The sequence below is a fragment of the Oncorhynchus keta genome, chromosome 25 (assembly GCF_023373465.1).
Source record: "Oncorhynchus keta strain PuntledgeMale-10-30-2019 chromosome 25, Oket_V2, whole genome shotgun sequence".
In the NCBI taxonomy this organism is placed as follows: Eukaryota; Metazoa; Chordata; class Actinopteri; order Salmoniformes; family Salmonidae; genus Oncorhynchus; species Oncorhynchus keta.
Window position 1 is genome coordinate 31,679,251 of NC_068445.1, and position 27,696 is coordinate 31,706,946.

The 27,696-nt window shown below is 43.7% G+C and overlaps 1 protein-coding gene across 3 annotated transcripts in view; it reads right to left on the bottom strand.

Moving 5' to 3' along the window:
• Positions 1-27,264, bottom strand: part of LOC118358522 (A disintegrin and metalloproteinase with thrombospondin motifs 12-like) — a 59,334-nt gene extending 32,070 nt beyond the window's left edge. For 2 of the 3 annotated variants that reach the window (XM_052479106.1, XM_052479107.1), the window contains exons 1-3: positions 26,938-27,264; positions 26,349-26,710; positions 1-182 (exon numbers count right to left, since the gene is read on the bottom strand). The exon at positions 1-182 is cut by the window's left edge and continues 2 nt beyond it. In XM_052479106.1, coding sequence (XP_052335066.1) covers positions 1-182; positions 26,349-26,710; positions 26,938-27,055 — 662 coding nt within the window. In that variant the 5' untranslated portion in view covers positions 27,056-27,264. The remainder of the gene's footprint in view (positions 183-26,348; positions 26,711-26,937) is intronic. The other variant, XM_052479108.1, reaches the window with a different exon arrangement.
• Between the last annotated feature and the right edge of the window lie 432 nt (positions 27,265-27,696).

Genomic DNA, 27,696 nt, shown 5'->3' on the forward strand with positions numbered 1-27,696 from the left:
TTGACACCACAGGGGCTCTGTGTGTCCAGGGCCTCAGAGCTGCGTTTGTGTCTTTGCGTTGCCGCTGTAATGCTGGGGTAGACCACATGGGGCTCTGGTCCCTCCCCCTCCACAGCACCATCAGTTGACCCCTGGACTGGTTCAATGAAGTGTGGTCCCTCAGGCAAGGTCAACAAACCTTTCTGTGGGGGAAACACACATACTGTACTGTATGTGTACACATGTGTGTCTGTGTGTGTGCTGCATTCGTGTGTGTGTGTGTGCGTGTGTGTGTGTGTGTGTGTCAAGCCCTATCTGTGGGATATAGACATAGAACCAATCCATCCATCTCGCAGTATGCAACATATTGTAACTTGCTATGACTAAAATGGAAAATGTGAGTCACAATGGAACACAACTCTGATGTATAATTTCTGAGCCGTGAAAATGTCAATAGGTAGCTAGTGCTGTTTACGTGTTGTGTGAGGTACCTTACTAAAAGCCTGCAGTTAAAGGTCCAATGCAGCTGTTTTTATCTCAATATCAAATCATTTCTGGGTAACAATTAAGTAACTTACTATGATGCAAATAGTCAAAAAGAAACAAAAATAGTTTCCTAACGAAGAGCAATTTCTCAAGCAAGGATTTTGCAAGAACTATCTGGGAGTGGTCGGAGTGTGGAGGGGAAAACGGAAAACTAGCTGTTATTGGTCTATTAATCAATTTATGCCACCAGGCCAGAACTCCATCCCACCAAAACAAGATGACATTTCAGGCGGTCTTTTCAAACAGCTCCTACACTGAAAGGCCATTATCATAATTTTCACAATTTCACAATATTATTCCAACCCCAGTGTGGAAATATACATAAAACAGAAAAATTATGTTTTTTTTACTGCACTGGGCCTTTAAGGTCAGGGCAGAGTAATTTCCTTGAGGAAGGCATGTTTCAGTGCCCTGGGACGCATTCTCTCATGCAGTAGTTCATTTATGGGACAGTGTTTGTCTCTGAAGTATGCCCTACATGTTCCTACCGGTGCAGACACGCCCCCCTCCCCCACTCCCACACACACTCTCTCTCTCTCTCTCTCCCTCTCTCTCTCTCTCTCTCTCTCTCTCTCTCTCCTCTCTCTCTGCAGGGCTATTCGTCTGGGTGATCATTCAGTTATCTGCAGGGAGAGTGCAACGAATGTGTGCAGTGTTTCCGCTACTGCAAAAGTATTATTATTGATTTTTTTAGGGGGGTAAAGCAATTTAAGTGTCAAATTAAACGACTAAAACCGTATGTGGAAAATATAATGGAGCTGTATATTTTTTTTAATAAGATCATCTTTGAGAACTAACATCCACCAAAATAAAAACTAGATTGTAAAATTGCAGAAACGTCATGGCATGGGGCCCCCATTGATTTTGTAATAATGTTCGAGACACTCAGATAGCATAAGTACAAGGCTTACACCATGGCAGGAATTGCAGGAAATGAGCTTTAAAATAAGCAACATTTTGTCTCTACGGCCAAGAGGAGGGCCTTAAAAACCCCTACTGCTGAAAAGAACCCTAGGGGAAACACTGGTATGTCAAGTGTATGTACGACCTAACAAGCCCAAACTGCACCGGGGTGTGCCTCTCTCTCCATCTCTAAACCAACATGCAAAAGAGAAGAAGAGGGAGAGAGAGGAGGGGTATGTTCTCCAAGAATGAGTCAAATAAGCTGAATGTTCTTCCCAGGAGTTCTGCTCTTCGCTGTTCCTGATTCGTTTTGATCCTTTTCTGTTCTAGATAAATTAGTAGCAAATCAAACCAGTGACCATTGGAGGGCAAACATTGCCATTCACTCATCCACTGAAGTTACTGCTGCGCTGTTCTGCTCTAGGGAATCCTGCAGTCTACTGCATATCTCTATCTAGAAAATCTGCTGTTCTCTCCAGGCAAGTTGATGAAGTAGTCTCAGGAGAGTAGGGTTGGGCTTCTAGTTGCTGTGTGCTAAGTGTAAAACATTTAAAGGAAAACTCCATCCAAAAACTATATTTTGGTGTTTCTGTCATTCGTCCATTGCTGTCATAGTCCCAAAATGTTTCGCTTGTCAGAAATCAAGTTCTCAAGATATGCAACTGGGTCAATTAAGGTGCCACCAGTCGCCTGTGCTCCATATCTGTCTGGGTTATGGATTGGAGGCTGTTTCCTCTACATGTTTTCCTCAATCAGTTATGATTTCAGTCCCAAAAGACAAAACCAGGTGGATGATTGCAGATCAGATCCTCCAGTAAGGAATGTAAGAGAGAGGCCCATTCAAACATTCAGCCTGACTCAGCAGTGATCTGCATATAGAATACAGATCCAGAGTCCCTGTGGGGATCAATGCATGTTCCTACCTGTAATCCTTAAACTACCGTCCACAAACTGACAAGGTGTCCTATTACACCAATAACATTCAACGACATAGAACATGAAAGGATGAACAAAAACGTTTGTTCCTCATTCAAAGTGCATTTAATGTACTTTCAGAGAACCTAAGGAAACAAACATGGATATTGAAAACAAACAAACAAAGAGCTCTGCTCAGAACGACCAAAACCAATTAGGACATAATCGGCTCAGATTTTTTCAAAGGCCTTTGTGGTGCATTCTAAATGACCTACATTCTGCCAACAGACCCAGCCTGCCTTCTCTATTTCCTCCTCCTCCTCCTCACCTGTGGGTATCTGAGAGGAAGTGTGTTTGAGTGTGAGGTGCCAGCCAGAGCGAGGGGAGGCTGCGAGGGGAGGCTGTAATAACATAGGTCTCTGTGTGTGTGTGTGTGTGTGTGTGTGTGTGTGTGTGTGTGTGTGTGTGTGTGTGTGTGTGTGTGTGTGTGTGTGTGTGTGTGTGTGTGTGTGTGTGTGTGTGTGTGTGTGTGTGTGTGTGTGTGTGTGTGTGTGTGTGTGTGTGTGTGTGTGTGTGTGTGTGTGTGTGTGTGTGTGTGTTAAATACAGAGGCCATGTGGAACTGCTTTAGCTCTGTTTACTGCTTCTGCTGGACTTTGGATTGCAGGCCAAGAGGGCTTGGGGTAAGTTGCCTCCTGCCTGTTGTAACACAGAGTGAGTCTGTGGCCTTCCACTCCTTACTGGGACACATGGGGAGGGGAGGTGGGGACTGTGTGATGAGTGATCACACAACAGCTCACCCTAATGATTCCAACCACAAACACAACCAGACCAAAAAATAACATTTTAAGAGTACTTTAATGACATCTGCTCTCTTTTGCACACAAGCGGAAGATCACAAGTTGGACTACAGGCAGAGTCATTTTCAAGGTCTTGTCAAATTATTATGTGAGTGGCATCTTTACATGGCTTCAGAGGTATCATTATTTTCAATCAGGACAGCTTAAGGAGATATGCATTTCACAAAAGATAATGTACTGAAATAATGGCACTGAATGTTCAACTACTCATTCCTTGTAGTGCCTTGGGGAAACCAACTCCTCCATTGAAAAAGCATTGTGTTTGGTCTGACTGCAGCGCTTGAAAACAGAAACAAAGAAGAAATGGGAGCACTGTACCATCCAAAAATTACAACGTCCTGTGACATTATTATGGAATACAACTTGAGCATTTTATATGAGAACACCATCAACTGCTAGTCCTTTCACATCCTTGCACACCAAATCCAGCTCACCAGAGATAGAGCTGTACATTATCATGATTGGTAGTATTGTCTTTATCCTTTCTGTTTGGATGAGCCCATTTCACCTTATCTGGTCTTTATTTACTCTCCCAGGAGTGTGCTGGAATCAGAGGTTGCACGGTGTTCACTTGGTAACAGTAACCACGCTGTGGCTTATTGCATTCCAGAGGCATGCCCGCGTGCTGTCGCCTGGGCTTACTCCCACTCCATGGCAAGCTACAGATGTAGCATCTTCATTTGAGCCAGTTTGCTGCAGCACGAAAATAATCCAAAGGCGACAGGAAATGTGAATGAATATGTGGATTATAAATCATGGATATTTTTGTAGGGGTTGATACATTTTTCGTAAGGGAAAATCAAGCCGGAAATGTCCAAATGGAAATTACAAACTCCAGCAGACTTTTTAAACCTCAAATGTACTACAACCGGGTAATCAAATGAAGATCCTACACCTGTACACATCAACACTCAAATCCAGGACAACCAATGAGTGAGAGAAAAAACAGGCCTTGTCCTACTGTCGGTCAAGGCAGGTTTATGGAGATATTTTCTAGGCAGTTGTGTTATGCAAACATAACGTAGGGTGATGTGTTATACCATGATGGAAGTGTTCACTATGACAACCATTGTAACAGCTGTTGGTGGAAGAAGGTGAGGACCAAAGCGCAGCACGTCTTCATGTTTGTTTATTGACACTGAACACTAAATACAAAAATAACAAGTGGAATAACCGAAACAGTCCTGAAAGGTGAAAAACACTAAACAGAAAATAAGTACCCACAAAACCCATGTGGGAAAAAGCTACCTAAGTATGGTTCTCAATCAGAGACAACGATAGACAGCTGCCTCTGATTGAAAACCAAATGGCCAAACAACAAAGAAATACAAAACATAGAAAATGAACATAGAATGCCTACCCTAGTCACACCCTGGCCTAACCAAAATAGAGAATAAAAGCCTCTCTATGGCCAGGGCGTGACAACCATGAAGTAAAAAATGTATACTCTTTAATATGTCTATACCTCACACATCGGCAGATTTTCCTGATAAAACTTTGTTTCATTGTTTTCTGCCTTGAAATCAGGAGAGAAAAAATGTACATTGGAGCAAACGCGAGTTCAATTTTTGGCCCATCATTTCATTTCAGTAGAGTGCCTCTACTGCCTCTGTGTCTCTGGAGTCAGTGATATGGCCTCTCCTGCAGCTTGGATCTGGCAGTGTTTCCCTCCCACAGCTGGCTGCCTGTGGTCTGGTCATTTACGTTCCCTCCCTCCTTACTGAGGAACACTACACTCTTAGAAAAAAGCTGCTATTTAGAACCTAAAAGGGTTCTTCGGCAGCATTTCTCAACTGGTGGGTCGCGACCCAAAAGGTTTTCTGAGGGTGTCTGAGTAAAACAAAAAATTACAATAATTATGTAGAAATACTCCAGTCTGAACTTAAATGGCTTAAACCAGGTAGAACATGTGTAGAAATTATAATGAACATACATTTGTAAAGAATTGAATCTCTGAACAATTTTACTTCAATCACTGTATTTTCAATACAGAGCTATTAGCAGCGCTGTTATGGTACATCTTTTGGTCTCAAACCAGTACATTTATTAACATCCTTCATTAAGAATATGGGCAAAAATGTATTATTGACAATGAAAGAGGTGGGAATGTTATTCCCTTGTCATACAATTGCTACAATTATTATCGAAATAGCATTAAAAATTGTTTTCCAGATTTTATTTTGCTGATTCCTTTTCGTGATGCGAATATTGGGTTGCAGCAGAGACAACCTGGTTCAATTTGGGTCACGAGGCAAAACCATTTGAGAACCACTGCTTTAAATAACCCTTTTTGGTTCTACATGGAACCTAAAAGGGTTCCATCTGAAAGCAAAAAGGGTTATCCTAAGGGGACAGCCGCAGAACCCTTTTGGAACCCTTTCTTCTAGGAGTGTATAGTAGATTGGTCCTATGGTCATACACTGACCTCCTGCCTTACTGGGAGGATTAGTGCAATGGTGGGTTGGGACCGCTCAGTTGTGGCTGAAGACTGGGTGTAGAAAATTATGAAAGTTTCACACACTATATTACTGGTCCAGTCGCGTAAAAAAAAGGTAATAAAATGACATTTATGATCCGTTAGTCTGGACACTGTTAATGTTGTCGTTGTGCACCTTCAGATCATACTCTACTGCTTTGGGTGAAGCTTTTACTGTACAGATGTATGATCTTAATTTGATCACCCTGTTGCAGGAGAACATTCAGAAATGTAAAACTTTTAGTGAGTTTGGGTTTCAAAAGGCTTTCTGAAGATTGTAATTTCCACTTTTTTTTAACTTCATTGTCCTTTACGAATGTAATCAACCACTACAAAAACGTCTATTAATTACAATCCAGATAATAATTCAAATTTCCTCTTATTGCAGGATTATTTTAAGATCCTAGATACAGTACCAGTCCAAAGTTTGGACACACCTACTCATTCAAAGATTTTTCTTTATTTTTACTATTTTCCACATTGCAGAATAATTGTGAAGACCAAAACAAATCATAATATATTTTATAGACTGCACTTGAAGAAACTTTCAAAGTTCTTGAAATTTTCTAGATTGACTGACCTTCATGTCTTAAAGTAATGATGGACTGTCGTTTCTCTTTGCTTATTTGAGCTTTTCTTGACATAATATGGACTTGGTCTTTTACCAAATAGGTCCATCTTCTGTATACCACACCTACCTTTTCACAACACAACTGATTGGTTCAAACACATTAAGAAGGAAAGAAATTCCACAAACTAACTTTTCACAAGCCACACCTGTTAACTGCATTCCAGGTGACTACATGAAGCTGAGTGAGAGAATGCCAAGAGTGTGCAAAGCTGTCGTTAAGGCAAAGGTTGGCTACTTTGAAGAATCTAAAATCTAAAATATATTTTGATTTGTTTAACACTTTTTTGGTTACTACTTGATTCCATATGTATAATTTCATAGTTTTAATGTCTTCACTATTATTCTGAAATATAGAAATTAGTAAAATAACATAAAGAACAACCTTTGAATGAGTAGGTGTGACCAAACTGTTGACTGGTACTGTATGTACATTTTGCTTATAGCTTTTTTGCGTGTGCACCCTGTCGGTCCACCAACAATACTGTCCCGTTGACCATTTTAGGGGGTAAGTAACTGCACCATCGAGAGCGTCCTGACAGGTTGCATCACTGCCTGGTATGGCAACTGCTCAGCCTCCGACTGCAAGGCACTACAGAGGGTAGTGAGTACGGCCCAGTACATCACTTTGGCCAAGCTTCCTGCCATTCAGGACCTACTAGGCGGTGTCAGAGGGAGGCCCTAAAAATGGTCAAAGACTAGTCATAGACTGTTCTCTCTGCTACCTCATTGCAAGCAGTACCGGAGTGCCAAGTCTAGGTCCAAGAGGCTTCTAAACAGCTTTTACCCCCAAGACTCCTGAACATCTAATCAAATGGCTACCCAGACTATTTGCATTGCCCCCCCCTCTTTTACGCTGCTGCAACTGTCTGTTATCATCTATGCATAGTCAATTTAATAACTCTACCTCTACGTTAGCTCGGACCTTAGCTCGGACAACACTTCCCAGTCTTGCACAGCGCGATATCAACCCAGACCATATCGGACTGCTTCTCTCTACCATATCACCGGATTCCTGCAAACCGCCACACCCAATGTGGTACGGATCTGTTATTTTTATTCCTTACAACTGGAACTTCCATCAGGAGCTAGCCAGCTAACTAGCTCCTAGTTCTTGTTAGCCACGGCTAGCGGTCCTCGCCTTTTTTCCCTGAAATCAGCCAGCCTTAGCGCTGACAATCACCTGCCAGTCTGCACAGCACGATTTCAACCAAGAGCATATCGGACTACTTCTCTCTACCATACCACTCTGGATCATTACACCGGATCATTACTCCGGATCATCGCAGCTAGCTAGCTGCAAATGAGTGGCTACTGTTAGCTAATGCCTCTGTCCCGAAGCAAGCACCAGCTAGCCTTGAGCTAGCCTCGAGCTAGGCCCATATATCAGCTAATTCTAGGGCTACAATACCTCCTTTGCCAATTGGTCTGGACCCTTTATTGTCGACACGGAGCCCCGCCGATCCATCACTGGACTGCAAACGTGATGTGGTCTCAACAGGCTATTCTGTTATGATATCGCCACAGAACCATCTAGTAGCCCCGGCCCACTAGCTTTTTCTGAAGACTGTGTCCCCTACTCACCTAGTGTAGTAGTGACTCCCGAACAGCATCCTGACTCACCTATTGCTACTCTTTTGACCCTATGATCACCCGGCTACACAGCTGATGCCCCCTGGACTGTTTCAATAACACAGTACCTCATTTTGTTAACTTGTCGGCCCCAGCCTCTAACTCAGGTCCTGTATGGACCTAACTGATCCGCTCTGCCAATTTATCGCCATTTACCCGTTGTTGTCTTAACTCTCCTGATCAACACCTGTGATTGCTATGCCTCTCTCTAATGTCACTGTAGAGCCCTCAGTCCTGCTCAAATTGTCTTAGATGGCTCTTTCGTCCCACCCCACACACCTGCGGAGACCTCACCTATGTTAATTGATGCCTCCAGAGATGAAACCTCTCTCATCGTCACACAATGCATAGATTTATCTCCACTGTACTCACATCCTACCATACAAGTGTCTGTACGTTATGCCTTGAATCTATTCTACCACACCCAGAAATCTGTTCCTTATATTCACTGTCCCAAACACACTAGACGACCAGGTCTTATAGCCTTTAGCCGTACCCTTATCCTACTCCTCCTCTGTTCCTCTGGTGATGTAGAGGTTAACCCAGGCCCTGTAGCCCCAAGTTCCACTCCTATTCCCCAGACGCTATCATATGTTGACTTCTGTAACCGTAAAAGCCTTGGTTTCATGCATGTTAACATCAGAAGTTTTTCCCCCCACTGCAATAGCACACTCTATGTCCTAGCCATGTCTGAATCCTGGCTTAGGAAGGACACCAAAAATTCTGAAATTTCCTTTCCCAACTACAACATTTTCAGTCAAGATAGAACTGCCAAAGGGGGTGGAGTTGCAATCTACCGCAGAGACAGCCTGCAGAATTCTGTCATGCTATCCAGGTCTGTGCCCAAACAGTTCGAGCTTATACTTTTAAAGATCCACCTCTACAAAAATAAGGCTCTCACTGTTGCCACTGGTTGATAGACCCACCTCAGACCCCAGCTGTGCCCTGGACACCACATTTGAATTAATTGCCACCCATCTATCTTCAGAGTTTGTACTGTTAGGTGACCTAAACTGGGATATGCTTAATACCCCGGCCGTCCTACAATCTAAACTAGATGCCCTCAATCTCACCCAAATTATCATGGAACCTACCAGGTACAACGCCAAATCCGTATATACGGATATACATAGATATCATCCAGACCAACCTGCCCTCTAAATACACCTCTGCTGTCTTCAACCAGGATCTCAGTGATCACTGCCTCATTGCCTGCATCGGTAATGGGTCAGCGATCAAATGACCACCCCTCATCACTGTCAAACGCTCCCTAAAACACTTCAGCGAGCAGGCCTTTCTAATCGACCTGGCCCGGGTATCCTGGAAGGATATTGACCTCATCCCGTCAGTAGAGGATGCCTGGTTATTCTTTAAAATTGTTTTCCTCACCATCTTAAATAAGCATGCCCCAAAATGTAGAACCAGGAACAGATATAGCTCTTGGTTCACTCCAGACCGGACTGCCCTTGACCAGCACAAAAACATCCTGTGGAGTACTGCATTAGCATCGAATAGCCCCCGCGATATGTAACTTTTCAGGGAAGTTAGGAACCAATATACAAAGGCAGTTAGGAAAGCAAATGATAGCTTTTTCAAACAGATATTTGCATCCTGAGCACAAACTCCAAAAAGTTATGGGACACTGTAAAGTCCAAGGAGAATAAGAGCACCTCCTCCCAGCTGCCCACTGCACTGAAGCTAGGAAACACGGTCACCACCGATAAATCCATGATAAGTTAGAACTTCAATAAGCTTTTTTTTTTGCCAATGCTTTCCACCTGGCTACCCCAACCCCGGTCAACAGCACTGCACCCCACACAGCAACTTGCCCAAGCCTCCCCATTCTCCTTCACCCAAATCCAGATAGCTGATGATCTGTCAGAGCTGCAAAAGCTGGACCCCTACAAATCAACTGGGCCAGACAATCTGGACCTTCTCTTTCTAAAATTATCTGCCGCAATTGTTGCAACTCCTATTACTGGCCTGTTCAATCTCTCTTTCGTATCGTCTGATATCCCCAAAGATTGGAAAGCTGCCACGGTCATCCCCCACCTCAAAGGGGGAGACACTCTAGATCCAAACGGTTACAGGCCTATATCTATCATACCCTGCCTTTCTAAGGTCTTCGAAAGCCAAATTAACAAACAGATCACCAACCATTTCGAATCCCACCGTACCTTCTCCGCTATGCAATCTGGTTTCCGAGCTGGTCTCGCTCCTCAAGCCACGGTCAAGGTCCTAAACGATATCATAACCACCATCGATAAGAGACAATACTGTGCAGCCGTATTCATCGACCTGGCCAAGGCTTTCGACTGTCTATCACCGCATTCTTATCGGCAGACTCAACAGCCTTGTTTTCTCAAATGATTGCCTTGCCTGGTTCACCAACTACTTCTCTGATAGAGAAGTGTGTCAAATCGGAGGGCCTGTTGTCCGGACCTCTGGCAGTCTCTATGGGGGTGCCACAGAGTTCAATGCTCGGGCCGACTCTTTTCTCTGTATACATCAATGATGTCGCTCTTGCTGCTGGTGATTCTCTGATCCACCTCTACGCAGACGACACCATTCTGTGTAGCTCTGGCCCTTCTTTGGACACTGTGTTAAAAAACCTCCCGACGAGCTTTAATGCCATACAACTCCCCTTTCGTGGCCTCCAACTGCTCTTAAATGCAAGTACAACTAAATGCATGCTCTTCAACCGATCGCTGCCTGCACCTGCCCGCCCGTCCAGCATCACTACTCTGGACGGCTCTGACTTAGAATACGTGGACAACAACAAATATCTAGGTGTCTGGTTAGACTGTAAACTCTCCTTCCAGACCCACATCAAACATCTCCAATCCAAAGTTAAATCTAGAATCGGCTTCCTATTTAGCAACAAAGCATCCTTCACTCATGCTGCCAAACATAACCACGTAAAACTGACCATCCTACCGATCCTTAGGCGATGTCATTTACAAAATAGCCTCCAACACTCTACCCCTTAAAAATTGGATGCAGTCTATCACAGTGCCATCCATTTTGTCACCAAAGTCCCATAAACTACCCAACACTGCGACCTGTATGCTCTCTTTGGCTGGCCCTCGCTTCATATTTGTCACCAAACCCACTGGCTCCAGGTCATCTATAAGTCTTTGCTAGGTAAAACCCTGTCTTATCTCAGCTCACTGGTCACCATAGTAGCACCCACTCATAGCATGCGCTCCAGCAGGTATATTTCACTGGTCACCCTCAAAGCCAATTCCTCCTTTGGCCGCCTTCCCTTCCAGTTCTCTGCTGCCAATGACTGGAACAAACTGCAAAAATCACTAAAGCAGGGGATTCATGTCTCCCTCACTAACTTTAAGCATCAATTGTCAGAGCAGCTTACAGATCATTGCACCTGTACACAGCCCATCTGTAAATAGCCCATCCAACTACCTCATTCCCATATTGTTTCTTTTCTTTTCTTTCTCCTTTGCACCCCAGTATCTCTACTTGCACATCGACATCCGCACATCTATCACTCCAGTGTTTAATTGCTAAATTGTAATTATTTCGCCACTACGGCCTATTTATTCCCTTACCTCCCTAATCTTACCTCATTTGCACACACTGTATACAGACATTTATATTGTGTTATTGACTGTACATTTGTTTATTCCATGTGTAACTCTGTGTTGTTGTTTGTGTCGCACTGCTTTGCTTTATCTTGGCCAGGTCTCAGTTGTAAATGAGAACGTAAGTTTGAGATGGGTAGGTCACAGTCCAAGAAACATTTAGGAACCATTAGATAACAAATGCATGGAGGTCTTTGCACACTCAATGTCTCTTTGCCCTATCCGAAACGCATGCACTATCACAACAGCTGCTTACCCTCAAGGCCATGAATTTACACAGTTTGTCTCATTACAAATGACTGCAAACCAAACATGATTGACTGAAAGTGAGACAAGACCTTGCAGGAAAGACATTCCTGATGTGACAGGAGAAAGGCCTGACTCTTCCGGTCATTTTACAGAACAAAGTTAATCCTCTTACAAATCCTCTTGATAGTTCTACCAAAGTAAATCATCAGGTACAGAATGGAACTCTCTCCTTTGTCTCTTTCACTGTTGTCCAGCTATATTACTTTGTCTCTCTCCACTGTCCAGCTGGTTTCCATTGACTCGCTCTCTGCTGTCCAGCAGTTTTCCACTGTATCTCTCCCTGCTGACCAGCTGATTTCCTTTGTCTCTCCCTGCTGTCCAGCTGTTTGCTTTTCTCTCTTTCTGCTGTCTAGCTGTTTTCCTTTGTCTATCCCTGCTGTCCAGCTGTTTGCTTTTCTCTCTTTCTGCTGTCTAGCTGTTTTCCTTTGTCTCTCCCTGCTGTCCAGCTGTTTGCTTTTCTCTCTTTCTGCTGTCTAGCTGTTTTCCTTTGTCTATCCCTGGTGTCCAGCTGTTTTCCTTTGTCTATCCCTGGTGTCCAGCTGTTTGCTTTTCTCTCTCTCTGCTGTCCAGCTGTTTTCCTATGTCTATCCCTGGTGTCCAGCTGTTTTCCTTTGTCTATCCCTGGTGTCCAGCTGTTTTCCTTTGTCTCTATCTCTGCTGTGCAGCTCTTTTCCTTTGTCTATCCCTGGTGTCCAGCTGTTTTCCTTTGTCTCTATCTCTGCTGTGCAGCTGTTTTCCTTTGTCTATCCCTGGTGTCCAGCTGTTTTCCTTTGTCTATCCCTGGTGTCCAGCTGTTTTCCTTTGTCTCTATCTCTGCTGTGCAGCTGTTTTCCTTTGTCTATCCCTGGTGTCCAGCTGTTTTCCTTTGTCTATCCCTGGTGTCCAGCTGTTTTCCTTTGTCTCTATCTCTGCTGTGCAGCTGTTTTCCTTTGTCTATCCCTGGTGTCCAGCTGTTTTCCTTTGTCTATCCCTGGTGTCCAGCTGTTTTCCTTTGTCTCTATCTCTGCTGTGCAGCTGTTTTCCTTTGTCTCTCTCTGGTGTCCAGCTGTTTTCCTTTGTCTCTATCTCTGCTGTGCAGCTGTTTTCCTTTGTCTATCCCTGGTGTCCAGCTGTTTTCCTTTGTCTATCCCTGGTGTCCAGCTGTTTTCCTTTGTCTCTATCTCTGCTGTGCAGCTGTTTTCCTTTGTCTATCCCTGGTGTCCAGCTGTTTTCCTTTGTCTCTATCTCTGCTGTGCAGCTGTTTTCCTTTGTCTATCCCTGGTGTCCAGCTGTTTTCCTTTGTCTCTATCTCTGCTGTGCAGCTGTTTTCCTTTGTCTATCCCTGGTGTCCAGCTGTTTTCCTTTGTCTCTATCTCTGCTGTGCAGCTGTTTTCCTTTGTCTATCCCTGGTGTCCAGCTGTTTTCCTTTGTCTCTATCTCTGCTGTGCAGCTGTTTTCCTTTGTCTATCCCTGGTGTCCAGCTGTTTTCCTTTGTCTCTATCTCTGCTGTGCAGCTGTTTTCCTTTGTCTATCCCTGGTGTCCAGCTGTTTTCCTTTGTCTCTATCTCTGCTGTGCAGCTGTTTTCCTTTGTCTATCCCTGGTGTCCAGCTGTTTTCCTTTTCTCTCTCTCTGCAGTCCAGCTGTTTTCCTTTGTCTCTCTCTCTGCTGTCCAGCTGTTTTCCTTTGTCTCTCTCTATCTGCTGTCCAGATGTTTTTCTTGCCTCTCTCTCTGCTGTCCAGCTGTTTTCCTTAGTCTCTCTATGTGCTGTCCAGCTGTTTGCCTTTGTCTCTCTCTGCTGTCCAGCTATTTTCCTTTGTCTCTCTGTGTGCTGTCCAGCTGTTATCCTTCGTCTCTCTCTCTCTGCAGTCCAGCTGTTTTCCTTTGTCTCCCTCTCTCTGCTGTCCAGATATTTTGATTTGTCTCTCTGCTGTCCAGCTGTTTTCCTTTTCCCTCTCTGCTGTCCAGCTGTTTTCCTTTGTCTCTCTCTCTGATATCCATCTGTTATCCTTCGTCTCTCTCTTTCTGCTGTCAAGCTGTTTTCCTTTGTCTCTCTCTCTGATATCCATCTGTTATCCTTTGTCTCCCTCTCTCTGCTGTCCAGCTGTTTTCCTTTGTCTCTCTCTCTGCTGTCCAGCTGTTTTCCTTTGTCTCTCTCTATCTGCTGTCCAGATGTTTTTCTTGCCTCTCTCTCTGCTGTCCAGCTGTTTTCCTTTGTCTCTCTATGTGCTGTCCAGCTGTTTGCCTTTGTCTCTCTCTGCTGTCCAGCTATTTTCCTTTGTCTCTCTCTGCTGTCCAGCTGTTATCCTTCGTCTCTCTCTCTCTGCAGTCCAGCTGTTTTCCTTTGTCTCACTCTCTCTGCTGTCCAGATATTTTGATTTGTCTCTCTGCTGTCCAGCTGTTTTCCTTTGTCTCCCTCTCTCTGCTGTCCAGATATTTTGATTTGTCTCTCTGCTGTCCAGCTGTTTTCCTTTGTCTCCCTCTCTCTGCTGTCCAGCTGTTTTCCTTTGTCTCTCTCTCTGATATCCATATGTTATCCTTCGTCTCTCTCTTTCTGCTGTCAAGCTGTTTTCCTTTGTCTCTCTCTCTGATATCCATCTGTTATCCTTTGTCTCCCTCTCTCTGCTGTCCAGCTGTTTTCCTTTGTCTCTCTCTCTGATATCCATCTGTTATCCTTTGTCTCTCTCTTTCTGCTGTCAAGCTGTTTTCCTTTGTCTCTCTCTCTGATATCCATCTGTTTTCCTTTGTCTCTCCCTCTCTGCTGTCCAGCTGTTTTTATTTGTCTCTCTCTGCTTTCCAGCTGTTTTCCTTTGTCGCTCTCTCTCTGCTGTCCAGCTGTTTTCCTTTGTCTCTCTCTGCTGTCCATCTGTTTTCCGTTGTCTCTCTCTCTCTCTCTGCTGTCCAGCTGTTTTCCTTTTCTCTCTCTGCTGTCCAGCTGTTTTCATATGTCTCTCTCTCTCTGCTGTCCAGCTGTTTTCCTTTGTCTCTCTCTCTCTCTGCTGTCCAGCTGTTTTCCTTTGTCTCTCTCTCTCTGATATCCATCTGTTATCCTTTGTCTCTCTCTCTCTCTGCTGTCCAGCTGTTTTCCTTTGTCTCTCTCTCTGCTGTCCAGCTGTTTTCCTTTGTCTCTCTCTCTCTCTGCTGTCCAGCTGTTTTCATTTGTCTCTCTCTCTCTCTGCTGTCCAGCTGTTTTCCTTTGTCTCTCTCTCTGCTGTCCAGCTGTTTTCCTTTGTCTCTCTCTCTCTCTGATATCCATCTGTTATCCTTTGTCTCTCTCTCTGCTGTCCAGCTATTTTCCTTTGTCTCTCTCTGCTGTCCAGCTGTTATCCTTCGTCTCTCTCTCTCTGCAGTCCAGCTGTTTTCCTTTGTCTCACTCTCTCTGCTGTCCAGATATTTTGATTTGTCTCTCTGCTGTCCAGCTGTTTTCCTTTGTCTCCCTCTCTCTGCTGTCCAGATATTTTGATTTGTCTCTCTGCTGTCCAGCTGTTTTCCTTTGTCTCCCTCTCTCTGCTGTCCAGCTGTTTTCCTTTGTCTCTCTCTCTGATATCCATATGTTATCCTTCGTCTCTCTCTTTCTGTTGTCAAGCTGTTTTCCTTTGTCTCTCTCTCTGATATCCATCTGTTATCCTTTGTCTCCCTCTCTCTGCTGTCCAGCTGTTTTCCTTTGTCTCTCTCTCTGATATCCATCTGTTATCCTTTGTCTCTCTCTTTCTGCTGTCAAGCTGTTTTCCCTTGTCTCTCTCTCTGATATCCATCTGTTTTCCTTTGTCTCTCCCTCTCTGCTGTCCAGCTGTTTTTATTTGTCTCTCTCTGCTTTCCAGCTGTTTTCCTTTGTCGCTCTCTCTCTGCTGTCCAGCTGTTTTCCTTTGTCTCTCTCTGCTGTCCATCTGTTTTCCGTTGTCTCTCTCTCTCTCTCTGCTGTCCAGCTGTTTTCCTTTTCTCTCTCTGCTGTCCAGCTGTTTTCATATGTCTCTCTCTCTCTGCTGTCCAGCTGTTTACCTTTGTCTCTCTCTCTCTCTGCTGTCCAGCTGTTTTCCTTTGTCTCTCTCTCTCTGATATCCATCTGTTATCCTTTGTCTCTCTCTCTCTCTGCTGTCCAGCTGTTTTCCTTTGTCTCTCTCTCTGCTGTCCAGCTCTTTTCCTTTGTCTCTCTCTCTCTCTGCTGTCCAGCTGTTTTCATTTGTCTCTCTCTCTCTCTGCTGTCCAGCTGTTTTCCTTTGTCTCTCTCTCTGCTGTCCAGCTGTTTTCCTTTGTCTCTCTCTCTCTCTGATATCCATCTGTTATCCTTTGTCTCTCTCTCTGCTGTCCAGCTGTTTTCCTTTGTCTCTCTCTCTCTCTCTGATATCCATCTGTTATCCTTTGTCTCTCTCTTTCTGCTGTCAAGCTGTTTTCCTTTGTCTCTCTCTCTGATATCCATCTGTTTTCTTTTGTCTCTCTCTCTCTGCTGTCCAGCTGTTTTCATTTGTCTCTCTCTGCTTTCCAGCTGTTTTCCTTTGTCTCTCTCTCTCTGCTCTCCAGCTGTTATCCTTCGTCTATCTCTCTCTGCTGTCCAGCTGTTTTCCTTTGTCTCTCTCTCTCTCTGCTGTCCAGCTGTTTTCCTTTGTCTCTCTCTGCTGTCCAACTATTTTAATTTGTCTCTCTCTGCTGTCCAGCTGTTATCCTTCATCTCTCTCTCTCTGCTGTCCAAATGTTTTCCTTTGTCTCTCTCTGCTGTCCATCTGTTTTCCTTTGTCTCTCTCTCTCTCTCTCTCTGCTGTCCAGCTGTTTTCCTTTGTCTCTCTCTGCTGTCCAGCTGTTTGCCTTTGTCTCTCTCTGCAGTTCAGCTGTTTTCCTTTTTCTCTCTCTGCTGTCCAGATATTTTCATTTGTCTCTCTGCTGTCCAGCTGTTGTCCTTTGTCTCCCTCTCTCTGTTGTCCAGCTGTTTTCCTTTGTCTCTCTCTCTCTGATACCCATCTGTTATCCTTTGTCTCTCTCTCTCTGCTGTCCAGCTGTTTTCCTTTGTTTCTCTCTGCTGTTCATCTGTTATCCTTCGTCACTCTCTCTCTGCTGTCCAGCTGTTTTCCTTTGTCTCTCTCTGCTGTCCAGCTGTTTGCCTTTGTCTCTCTCTGCTGTCCAGCTGTTTTCCTTTGTCTCTCTCTCTCTGCTGTCCAGCTGTTTTCCTTTGTCTCTCTCTCTGCTGTTCAGCTGTTTTCCTTTGACTCTCTCTCTACTGTCCAGCTGTTTTCCTTTGTCTCTCTCTCTACTGTCCAGCTGTTTTCCTTTGTCTCTCTCTCTACTGTCCAGCTGTTTTCCTTTGTCTCTCTCTCTCTGCTGTCCAGCTGTTTTCCTTTGTCTCTCTCTCTCTGCTGTCCAGCTGTTATCCTTCGTCTCTCTCTCTCTGCTGTCCAGCTGTTTTCCTTTGTCTCTCTCTCTCTCTGCTGTCCAGCTGTTTTCCTTTGTCTCTCTCTCTGCTGTCCAGCTGTTTTCCTTTGTCTCTCTCTCTCTGCTGTCCAGCTGTTTTCCTTTGTTTCTCTCTGCTGTTCATCTGTTATCCTTCGTCTCTCTCTCTCTGCTGTCCAGCTGTTTTCCTTTGTCTCTCTCTGCTGTCCAGCTGTTTGCCTTTGTCTCTCTCTGCTGTCCAGCTGTTTTCCTTTGTCTCTCTCTCTCTGCTGTCCAGCTGTTTTCCTTTGTCTCTCTCTCTGCTGTTCAGCTGTTTTCCTTTGACTCTCTCTCTACTGTCCAGCTGTTTTCCTTTGTCTCTCTCTCTACTGTCCAGCTGTTTTCCTTTGTCTCTCTCTCTACTGTCCAGCTGTTTTCCTTTGTCTCTCTCTCTCTGCTGTCCAGCTGTTTTCCTTTGTCTCTATCTCTGCTGTGCAGCTGTTTTCCTTTGTCTATCCCTGGTGTCCAGCTGTTTTCCTTTGTCTCTATCTCTGCTGTGCAGCTGTTTTCCTTTGTCTATCCCTGGTGTCCAGCTGTTTTCCTTTGTCTCTATCTCTGCTGTGCAGCTGTTTTCCTTTGTCTATCCCTGGTGTCCAGCTGTTTTCCTTTGTCTCTATCTCTGCTGTGCAGCTGTTTTCCTTTGTCTATCCCTGGTGTCCAGCTGTTTTCCTTTGTCTCTATCTCTGCTGTGCAGCTGTTTTCCTTTGTCTATCCCTGGTGTCCAGCTGTTTTCCTTTGTCTCTATCTCTGCTGTGCAGCTGTTTTCCTTTGTCTATCCCTGGTGTCCAGCTGTTTTCCTTTGTCTCTATCTCTGCTGTGCAGCTGTTTTCCTTTGTCTATCCCTGGTGTCCAGCTGTTTTCCTTTTCTCTCTCTCTGCAGTCCAGCTGTTTTCCTTTGTCTCTCTCTCTGCTGTCCAGCTGTTTTCCTTTGTCTCTCTCTATCTGCTGTCCAGATGTTTTTCTTGCCTCTCTCTCTGCTGTCCAGCTGTTTTCCTTAGTCTCTCTATGTGCTGTCCAGCTGTTTGCCTTTGTCTCTCTCTGCTGTCCAGCTATTTTCCTTTGTCTCTCTGTGTGCTGTCCAGCTGTTATCCTTCGTCTCTCTCTCTCTGCAGTCCAGCTGTTTTCCTTTGTCTCCCTCTCTCTGCTGTCCAGATATTTTGATTTGTCTCTCTGCTGTCCAGCTGTTTTCCTTTTCCCTCTCTGCTGTCCAGCTGTTTTCCTTTGTCTCTCTCTCTGATATCCATCTGTTATCCTTCGTCTCTCTCTTTCTGCTGTCAAGCTGTTTTCCTTTGTCTCTCTCTCTGATATCCATCTGTTATCCTTTGTCTCCCTCTCTCTGCTGTCCAGCTGTTTTCCTTTGTCTCTCTCTCTGCTGTCCAGCTGTTTTCCTTTGTCTCTCTCTATCTGCTGTCCAGATGTTTTTCTTGCCTCTCTCTCTGCTGTCCAGCTGTTTTCCTTTGTCTCTCTATGTGCTGTCCAGCTGTTTGCCTTTGTCTCTCTCTGCTGTCCAGCTATTTTCCTTTGTCTCTCTCTGCTGTCCAGCTGTTATCCTTCGTCTCTCTCTCTCTGCAGTCCAGCTGTTTTCCTTTGTCTCACTCTCTCTGCTGTCCAGATATTTTGATTTGTCTCTCTGCTGTCCAGCTGTTTTCCTTTGTCTCCCTCTCTCTGCTGTCCAGATATTTTGATTTGTCTCTCTGCTGTCCAGCTGTTTTCCTTTGTCTCCCTCTCTCTGCTGTCCAGCTGTTTTCCTTTGTCTCTCTCTCTGATATCCATATGTTATCCTTCGTCTCTCTCTTTCTGCTGTCAAGCTGTTTTCCTTTGTCTCTCTCTCTGATATCCATCTGTTATCCTTTGTCTCCCTCTCTCTGCTGTCCAGCTGTTTTCCTTTGTCTCTCTCTCTGATATCCATCTGTTATCCTTTGTCTCTCTCTTTCTGCTGTCAAGCTGTTTTCCTTTGTCTCTCTCTCTGATATCCATCTGTTTTCCTTTGTCTCTCCCTCTCTGCTGTCCAGCTGTTTTTATTTGTCTCTCTCTGCTTTCCAGCTGTTTTCCTTTGTCGCTCTCTCTCTGCTGTCCAGCTGTTTTCCTTTGTCTCTCTCTGCTGTCCATCTGTTTTCCGTTGTCTCTCTCTCTCTCTCTGCTGTCCAGCTGTTTTCCTTTTCTCTCTCTGCTGTCCAGCTGTTTTCATATGTCTCTCTCTCTCTGCTGTCCAGCTGTTTTCCTTTGTCTCTCTCTCTCTCTGCTGTCCAGCTGTTTTCCTTTGTCTCTCTCTCTCTGATATCCATCTGTTATCCTTTGTCTCTCTCTCTCTCTGCTGTCCAGCTGTTTTCCTTTGTCTCTCTCTCTGCTGTCCAGCTGTTTTCCTTTGTCTCTCTCTCTCTCTGCTGTCCAGCTGTTTTCATTTGTCTCTCTCTCTCTCTGCTGTCCAGCTGTTTTCCTTTGTCTCTCTCTCTGCTGTCCAGCTGTTTTCCTTTGTCTCTCTCTCTCTCTGATATCCATCTGTTATCCTTTGTCTCTCTCTCTGCTGTCCAGCTATTTTCCTTTGTCTCTCTCTGCTGTCCAGCTGTTATCCTTCGTCTCTCTCTTTCTGCTGTCAAGCTGTTTTCCTTTGTCTCTCTCTCTGATATCCATCTGTTTTCTTTTGTCTCTCTCTCTCTGCTGTCCAGCTGTTTTCATTTGTCTCTCTCTGCTTTCCAGCTGTTTTCCTTTGTCTCTCTCTCTCTGCTCTCCAGCTGTTATCCTTCGTCTATCTCTCTCTGCTGTCCAGCTGTTTTCCTTTGTCTCTCTCTCTCTCTGCTGTCCAGCTGTTTTCCTTTGTCTCTCTCTGCTGTCCAACTATTTTAATTTGTCTCTCTCTGCTGTCCAGCTGTTATCCTTCATCTCTCTCTCTCTGCTGTCCAAATGTTTTCCTTTGTCTCTCTCTGCTGTCCATCTGTTTTCCTTTGTCTCTCTCTCTGCTGTCCAGCTGTTTTCCTTTGTCTCTCTCTGCTGTCCAGCTGTTTGCCTTTGTCTCTCTCTGCAGTTCAGCTGTTTTCCTTTTTCTCTCTCTGCTGTCCAGATATTTTCATTTGTCTCTCTGCTGTCCAGCTGTTGTCCTTTGTCTCCCTCTCTCTGCTGTCCAGCTGTTTTCCTTTGTCTCTCTCTCTCTGATACCCATCTGTTATCCTTTGTCTCTCTCTCTCTGCTGTCCAGCTGTTTTCCTTTGTTTCTCTCTGCTGTTCATCTGTTATCCTTCGTCTCTCTCTCTCTGCTGTCCAGCTGTTTTCCTTTGTCTCTCTCTGCTGTCCAGCTGTTTGCCTTTGTCTCTCTCTGCTGTCCAGCTGTTTTCCTTTGTCTCTCTCTCTCTGCTGTCCAGCTGTTTTCCTTTGTCTCTCTCTCTGCTGTTCAGCTGTTTTCCTTTGACTCTCTCTCTACTGTCCAGCTGTTTTCCTTTGTCTCTCTCTCTACTGTCCAGCTGTTTTCCTTTGTCTCTCTCTCTACTGTCCAGCTGTTTTCCTTTGTCTCTCTCTCTCTGCTGTCCAGCTGTTTTCCTTTGTCTCTCTCTCTCTGCTGTCCAGCTGTTATCCTTCGTCTCTCTCTCTCTGCTGTCCAGCTGTTTTCCTTTGTCTCTCTCTCTCTCTGCTGTCCAGCTGTTTTCCTTTGTCTCTCTCTCTGCTGTCCAGCTGTTTTCCTTTGTCTCTCTCTCTCTGCTGTCCAGCTGTTTTCCTTTGTTTCTCTCTGCTGTTCATCTGTTATCCTTCGTCTCTCTCTCTCTGCTGTCCAGCTGTTTTCCTTTGTCTCTCTCTGCTGTCCAGCTGTTTGCCTTTGTCTCTCTCTGCTGTCCAGCTGTTTTCCTTTGTCTCTCTCTCTCTGCTGTCCAGCTGTTTTCCTTTGTCTCTCTCTCTGCTGTTCAGCTGTTTTCCTTTGACTCTCTCTCGACTGTCCAGCTGTTTTCCTTTGTCTCTCTCTCTACTGTCCAGCTGTTTTCCTTTGTCTCTCTCTCTACTGTCCAGCTGTTTTCCTTTGTCTCTCTCTCTCTGCTGTCCAGCTGTTTTCCTTTGTCTCTCTCTCTCTGCTGTCCAGCTGTTATCCTTCGTCTCTCTCTCTCTGCTGTCCAGCTGTTTTCCTTTGTCTCTCTCTCTCTCTGCTGTCCAGCTGTTTTCCTTTGTCTCTCTCTCTCTCTGCTGTCCAGCTGTTTTCCTTTGTCTCTCTCTCTCTCTGCTGTCCATTTGTTATCCTTCGTCTCTCTCTCTCTACTGTCCAGCTGTTTTCCTTTGTCTCTCTCTCTGCTTTCCAGCTGTTTTCCTTTGTCTCTCTTTGCTGTCCAGCTGTTTTCCTTTGTCTCTCTCTCTGCCCTCCATCTGTTATCTTTCGTCTCTCTCTCTCTGCAGTTCAGCTGTTTTCCTTTTTCTCTCTCTGCTGTCCAGATATTTTTTATTTGTCTCTCTCTGCTGTCCAGCAGTTTTCTGGTCAGCAGACAGAGAGCAAAGCTCAAAATTATCATTGTGATGAAAGTCAAAGTATTAATTTCCTTTGTTCTTATAGGAAACATTCAAGAATTCTAAAAAGTACAGATGTGTCGTTTGTGTGTGTGACTCAAGTCTTATTTCAGTCTCTTTCTAAACAGTAGCCATAGAAGCCACATTCTCACTTACTGTCTGTGGTCAAACAAGGAGAAACATAACACTGTACAGAGAAACAGACAGAGAGACAGAGAGAGACAGAGAAAGAGAGGGAGAGAGAGAGAGAGAGAGAGAGAGAGGGAGAGAGAGAGAGAGAGAGAGAGAGAGAGAGAGAGAGAGAGAAAGAAAGAAAGAAAGAAAGAAAGAAAGAAAGAAAGAAAGAAAGAAAGAAAGAAAGAAAGAAAGAAAGAAAGAAAGAAAGAAAGAAAGAAAGAAAGAAAGAAAGAAAGAAAGAAAAAGAAAGAAAGAGAGAGAGAGAGAGAAAGAGAGAGACAGAGAAAGAAAGAAAAAGAAAGAGAGGGAGAGAGAGAGAGAGAAAGAGAGAGACAGGGAGAAAAAGAATGAGAGCTGAGAGAGGGAGACAGAGAGTGGTAGAAGTAGGGTGAGCGGGGAGAGAGAGGGAAAGATTGTGCAAGGGAGACAGAGTCTCCCAGTATAGGCTGAGAGGAGGCAGCCGCAGTCATTTGTGGGCCATGGAGCTAAAGTATTGCTGCTAACTGTCTCAGGAAATCTTTGAAGGCTGGACCAACAGACGGGGTACTGTCAGTCTAAAGGAGGGTTTGCTCAGCAGCCTGTGACCAGCCATACCATATATCAATTCCTCTTATGCTTCTCTTCTGTATATTTTAGTACTGGTATGATGCCTCTCTCCTGTACATTTCAACGAAAGTTCTCCTGACTTTGAGGATGGTGTGGCTTCTAGGTGAATTGGAAATAGGGCAAGACATTACACAAACTAAATGCCCTATCTCAGCTAAATCAATGAAGCTAAATCAATGGAGCTAAATAAATATTTAATTCCTATTTTAGTTATCTGTACCTGCTTCTCAATGTGGTGGATTTGCCTTATAGTGAAGTCTTATTGTGGAGCCTTATTGTGAAGCCTTATTGTGAAGCCTTATTGTGAAGCCTTATATTGAAGCCTTATTGTGAAGCCTTATAGTGAAGCCTTATTGTAAAGCCTTATTGTGAAGCCTTATATTGAAGCCTTATTGTGAAGCCTTATAGTGAAGCCTTATTGTAAAGCCTTATTGTGAAGCCTTATAGTGGAGCCTTATTGTGAAACCTTATTGTGAAGCCTTATATTGAAGCCTTATTGTGAAGCCTTATAGTGAAGCCTTATAGTAAAGCCTTATTGTGAAGCCTTATAGTAAAGCCTTATTGTGAAGCCTTATAGTGAAGCCTTATTGTGAAACCTTATTGTGAAACCTTATTGTGAAGCCTTATAGTGGAGCCTTATTGTGAAGCCTTATTGTGAAGCCTTATTATGAAGCCTTATAGCAAAGCCTTATTGTGAAGCCTTATAGTGAAGCCTTGTTATGAAGCCTTTTTGTGAAGCCTTATTGTGAAGCCTTATAGTGAAGCCTTATAGTGAAGCCTTATTGTGAAGCCTTATAGTGAAGCCTTGTTATGAAGCCTTATAGCAAAGCCTTATTGTGAAGCCTTATAGTGAAGCCTTGTTATGAAGCCTTATTGTGAAGCCTTATCGTGAAGCCTTATTGTGAAGCCTTATTGTGAAACCTTATTGTGAAGCCTTATAGTGGAGCCTTATTGTGAAGCCTTATTGTGAAGCCTTATTATGAAGCCTTATAGCAAAGCCTTATTCTGAAGCCTTATAGTGAAGTCTTGTTATGAAGCCTTATTGTGAAGCCTTATTGTGAAGCCTTATAGTGAAGCATTATAGTGAAGCCTTATTGTGAAGCCTTATAGTGAAGCCTTGTTATGAAGCCTTATTGTGAAGCCTTATAGTGAAGCCTTATAGTGAAGCCTTGTTTCAACTGTTCTGCCTTGTTATTATTCGACCATGCTGGTCATTTATGAACATTTGAACATTTTGGCCATGTTCTGTTATAATCTCCACCCGGCACAGCCAGAAGAGGACTGGCCACCCCACATAGCCTGGTTCCTCTCTAGGTTTCTTCCTACGTTTTGGCCTTTCTAGGGAGTTTTTCCTAGCCACCGTGCTTCTACACCTGCATTGCTTGCTGTTTGGGGTTTTAGGCTGGGTTTCTGTACAGCACTTTGAGATATCAGCTGATGTACGAAGGGCTATATAAATAAATTTGATTTGATTTGTTATGAAGCCTTATTGTGAAGCCTTATAGTGAAGCCTTATAGTGAAGCCTTATTGTGAAGCCTTATAGTGAAGCCTTATTGTGAAGCCTTATAGTGAAGCCTTATTGTGAAGCCTTATAGTGAAGCCTTATAGTGAAGCCTTATTGTGAAGCCTTATAGTGAAGCCTTATTGTGAAACCTTATTGTGAAGCCTTATAGTGGAGCCTTATTGTGAAGCCTTATAGTGAAGCCTTATAGTGAAGCCTTATTGTGAAGCCTTATAGTGAAGCCTTATTGTGAAGCCTTATAGTGAAGCCTTATTGTGAAGCCTTATAGTGAAGCCTTATTGTGAAACCTTATTGTGAAGCCTTATAGTGGAGCCTTATTGTGAAGCCTTATAGTGAAGCCTTATAGTGAAGCCTTATTGTGAAGCCTTATAGTGAAGCCTTGTTATGAAGCCTTATAGCAAAGCCTTATTGTGAAGCCTTATAGTGAAGCCTTGTTATGAAGCCTTATTGTGAAGCCTTATAGTAAAGCCTTATTGTGAAGCCTTATCGTGAAGCCTTATAGTGAAACCTTATTGTGAAGCCTTATTGTGAAACCTTATTGTGAAGCCTTATAGTGGAGCCTTATTGTGAAGCCTTATTGTGAAGCCTTATTGTGAAGCCTTATCGTGAAGCCTTATAGTGAAACCTTATAGTGAAGCCTTATTGTGAAACCTTATTGTGAAGCCTTATAGTGGAGCCTTATTGTGAAGCCTTATCGTGAAGCCTTATTGTGAAACCTTATTGTGAAGCCTTATAGTGGAGCCTTATTGTGAAGCCTTATTGTGAAGCCTTATTATGAAGGCTTATAGCAAAGCCTTATTCTGAAGCCTTATAGTGAAGCCTTGTTATGAAGCCTTATTGTGAAGCCTCATAGTGAAGCCTTATAGTGAAGCCTTGTTATGAAGCCTTATTGTGAAGCCTTATAGTGAAGCCTTATTGTGAAGCCTTATTGTGAAGCCTTATTATGAAGACTTATAGTGAAGCCTTATCGTGAAGCCTTATAGTGAAGCCTTATAGTGGAGCCTTATTGTGAAGCCTTATTGTGAAGCCTTATTATGAAGCCTTATAGCAAAGCCTTATTCTGAAGCCTTATAGTGAAGCCTTGTTATGAAGCCTTATTGTGAAGCCTTATAGTGAAGCCTTATTGTGAAGCCTTATAGTGAAGCCTTATAGTGAAGCCTTGTTATGAAGCCTTATTGTGAAGCCTTATAGTGAAGCCTTATAGTGAAGCCTTATTGTGAAGCCTTATGGTGAAGCCTTATAGTGGAGCCTTATTGTGAAACCTTATTGTGAAACCTTATTGTGAAACCTTATTGTGAAGCCTTATTGTGAAACCTTATTGTGAAACCTTATTGTGAAACCTTATTGTGAATCCTTATTGTGAAACCTTATTGTGAAACCTTATTGTGAAACCTTATTGTGAAACCTTATAGTGAAGCCTTATTGTGAAGCCTTATAGTGAAGCCTTATAGTGAAGCCTTGTTATGAAGCCTTATTGTGAAGCCTTATAGTGAAGCCTTATAGTGAAGCCTTATTGTGAAGCCTTATGGTGAAGCCTTATAGTGGAGCCTTATTGTGAAACCTTATTGTGAAACCTTATTGTGAAACCTTATTGTGAAGCCTTATTGTGAAACCTTATTGTGAAACCTTATTGTGAAACCTTATTGTGAATCCTTATTGTGAAACCTTATTGTGAAACCTTATTGTGAAACCTTATAGTGAATCCTTATTGTGAAACCTTATTGTGAAACCTTATTGTGAAACCTTATAGTGGAGCCTTATTGTGAAGCCTTATAGTGAAGCGTTATAGTGAAGCCTTATTGTGAAACCTTATTGTGAAGCCTTATAGTGGAGCCTTATTGTGAAACCTTATTGTGAAGCCTTATTGTGAAGCCTTATAGTGAAGCCTTATAGTGAAGCCTTATTGTGAAGCCTTATAGTGAAGCCTTGTTATGAAGCCTTATTGTGAAGCCTTATAGTGAAGCGTTATAGTGAAGCCTTGTTATGAAGCCTTATTGTGAAGCCTTATAGTGAAGCCTTATAGTGAAGCCTTATTGTGAAGCCTTATAGTGAAGCCTTATTATGAAGACTTATAGTGGAGCCTTATTGTGAAACCTTATTATGAAACATTATTGTGAAACCTTATTGTGAAACCTTATTGTGAAACCTTATTGTGAAGCCTTATATTGATCACTGACTCCAAAAAGCATAAAGATGGAGAAGGATTTCAGTGTCTACCTCACTTTGTGTTAAAATCAGAGTACATAATGAGCGATGACAGGGATTTCTGTCACATGCATGAATTACATTTTAAATAAGGTCAGCATCCTGATTTCTTACCAAGCCTTCACAGGTGCTGATGGCGGCCGTCCCGCGCGCATTAGTAGAATCCGTCACCGTGCCGATCAGGTGGCACGCGTTCTCACCTGTGGTACGGTGCTCAGTCCGGTTCACACTCCCATTTCGCCTCTCCAGAATATAATCGTTCGACACCAAATATTTGTTGACTGTTAAATTGAAAACCAAATCACGACCCTTGAAGTTCACCTTATAATAAACGCGTTCCTCCAGAAGCCCCAAGTCTCGTCTATGCCGCCCATGCTTAAAGCGGTGTACCAGAGAGTGGGAGAGAAACTGTCCATCTCTGAAAATTTTGACTGGATGGACCACGGACACATCTGACTGGGACTGGAGAAAGCGACCTGAGGATAAAATTGAAAAGGAAGTTCAGTGGAATTATCAATAGCCTACAAGATCATTTCAAGATAATTCAATTAATAAAGATAATTTATACAAAACTGACGACCAGCGCAAATTCATGCACTAAGCTTGCAATGGCTATAAAGAACTTTGTATGAAATTGCAACAATAAAATCGCAACATTGTTGCAGTTATTATAGCCAAATTGTAACAACTGAGACATACTGACCTGATTCTGCATCGGGAGAGAGGAGGCTGCCAGGCAGCGAGAACTCGGCATGGCTTGCTGCCAAAAACAAAACAGAATGTAGCAGAGAAAGAACCTGGCTCACCCGCGGACATTGCATATTTCATCTAACCAAAATCAAGAGATTTAAAAATATTCACAGGCATTGAAGTCCCAATTGTGCTTTATAGGTGGTCTAGCGACCTCTTCGTTCCATCAACGGCCAGCGTCATGGATGAGGAGGAAAACTTTAGTCTGGTTACAGAAAATATTAAAAGTGTGAGAAAGGGAGAAAGCTGCAACTTTGCATGGGAGGGGAGGAGTAATAGGCTAGCAGTGTCTCGTTTCTTGCCAGGGGCGAGAGGGGAGCGGTGTGGTGTGCAGCTGCAACGCAGTGGGAGATAACTCAAATGCTCGCTCGCTCACTCACCACCGTGTGCTTTTAGAGCAAACCAATGCAAACGCTATACTCTAAACCGTTTATTCAATATTCCAAACCAATTCGATGCCTAAGTAGGCCTAGAATTTGTAGGATAACCCTGTAAAATAGCTTCCTTTTTCATTTTCAGTATACCTTGCGGTCAAGTCTCTGCAGGGTTGAATTTGAGGGCTACTCCTACTACTTTTCAAGAGCCAAAGTGGTGTTTCATATGCACATTGAGTGGTGTGAGTAAAGAACGTGTCCCCTCAAGACCATTAAAAAAGATGGACTAGAAATTGAAGATATGACTTGATTTGCCTGGAAATGACTTTTTGTCTTGA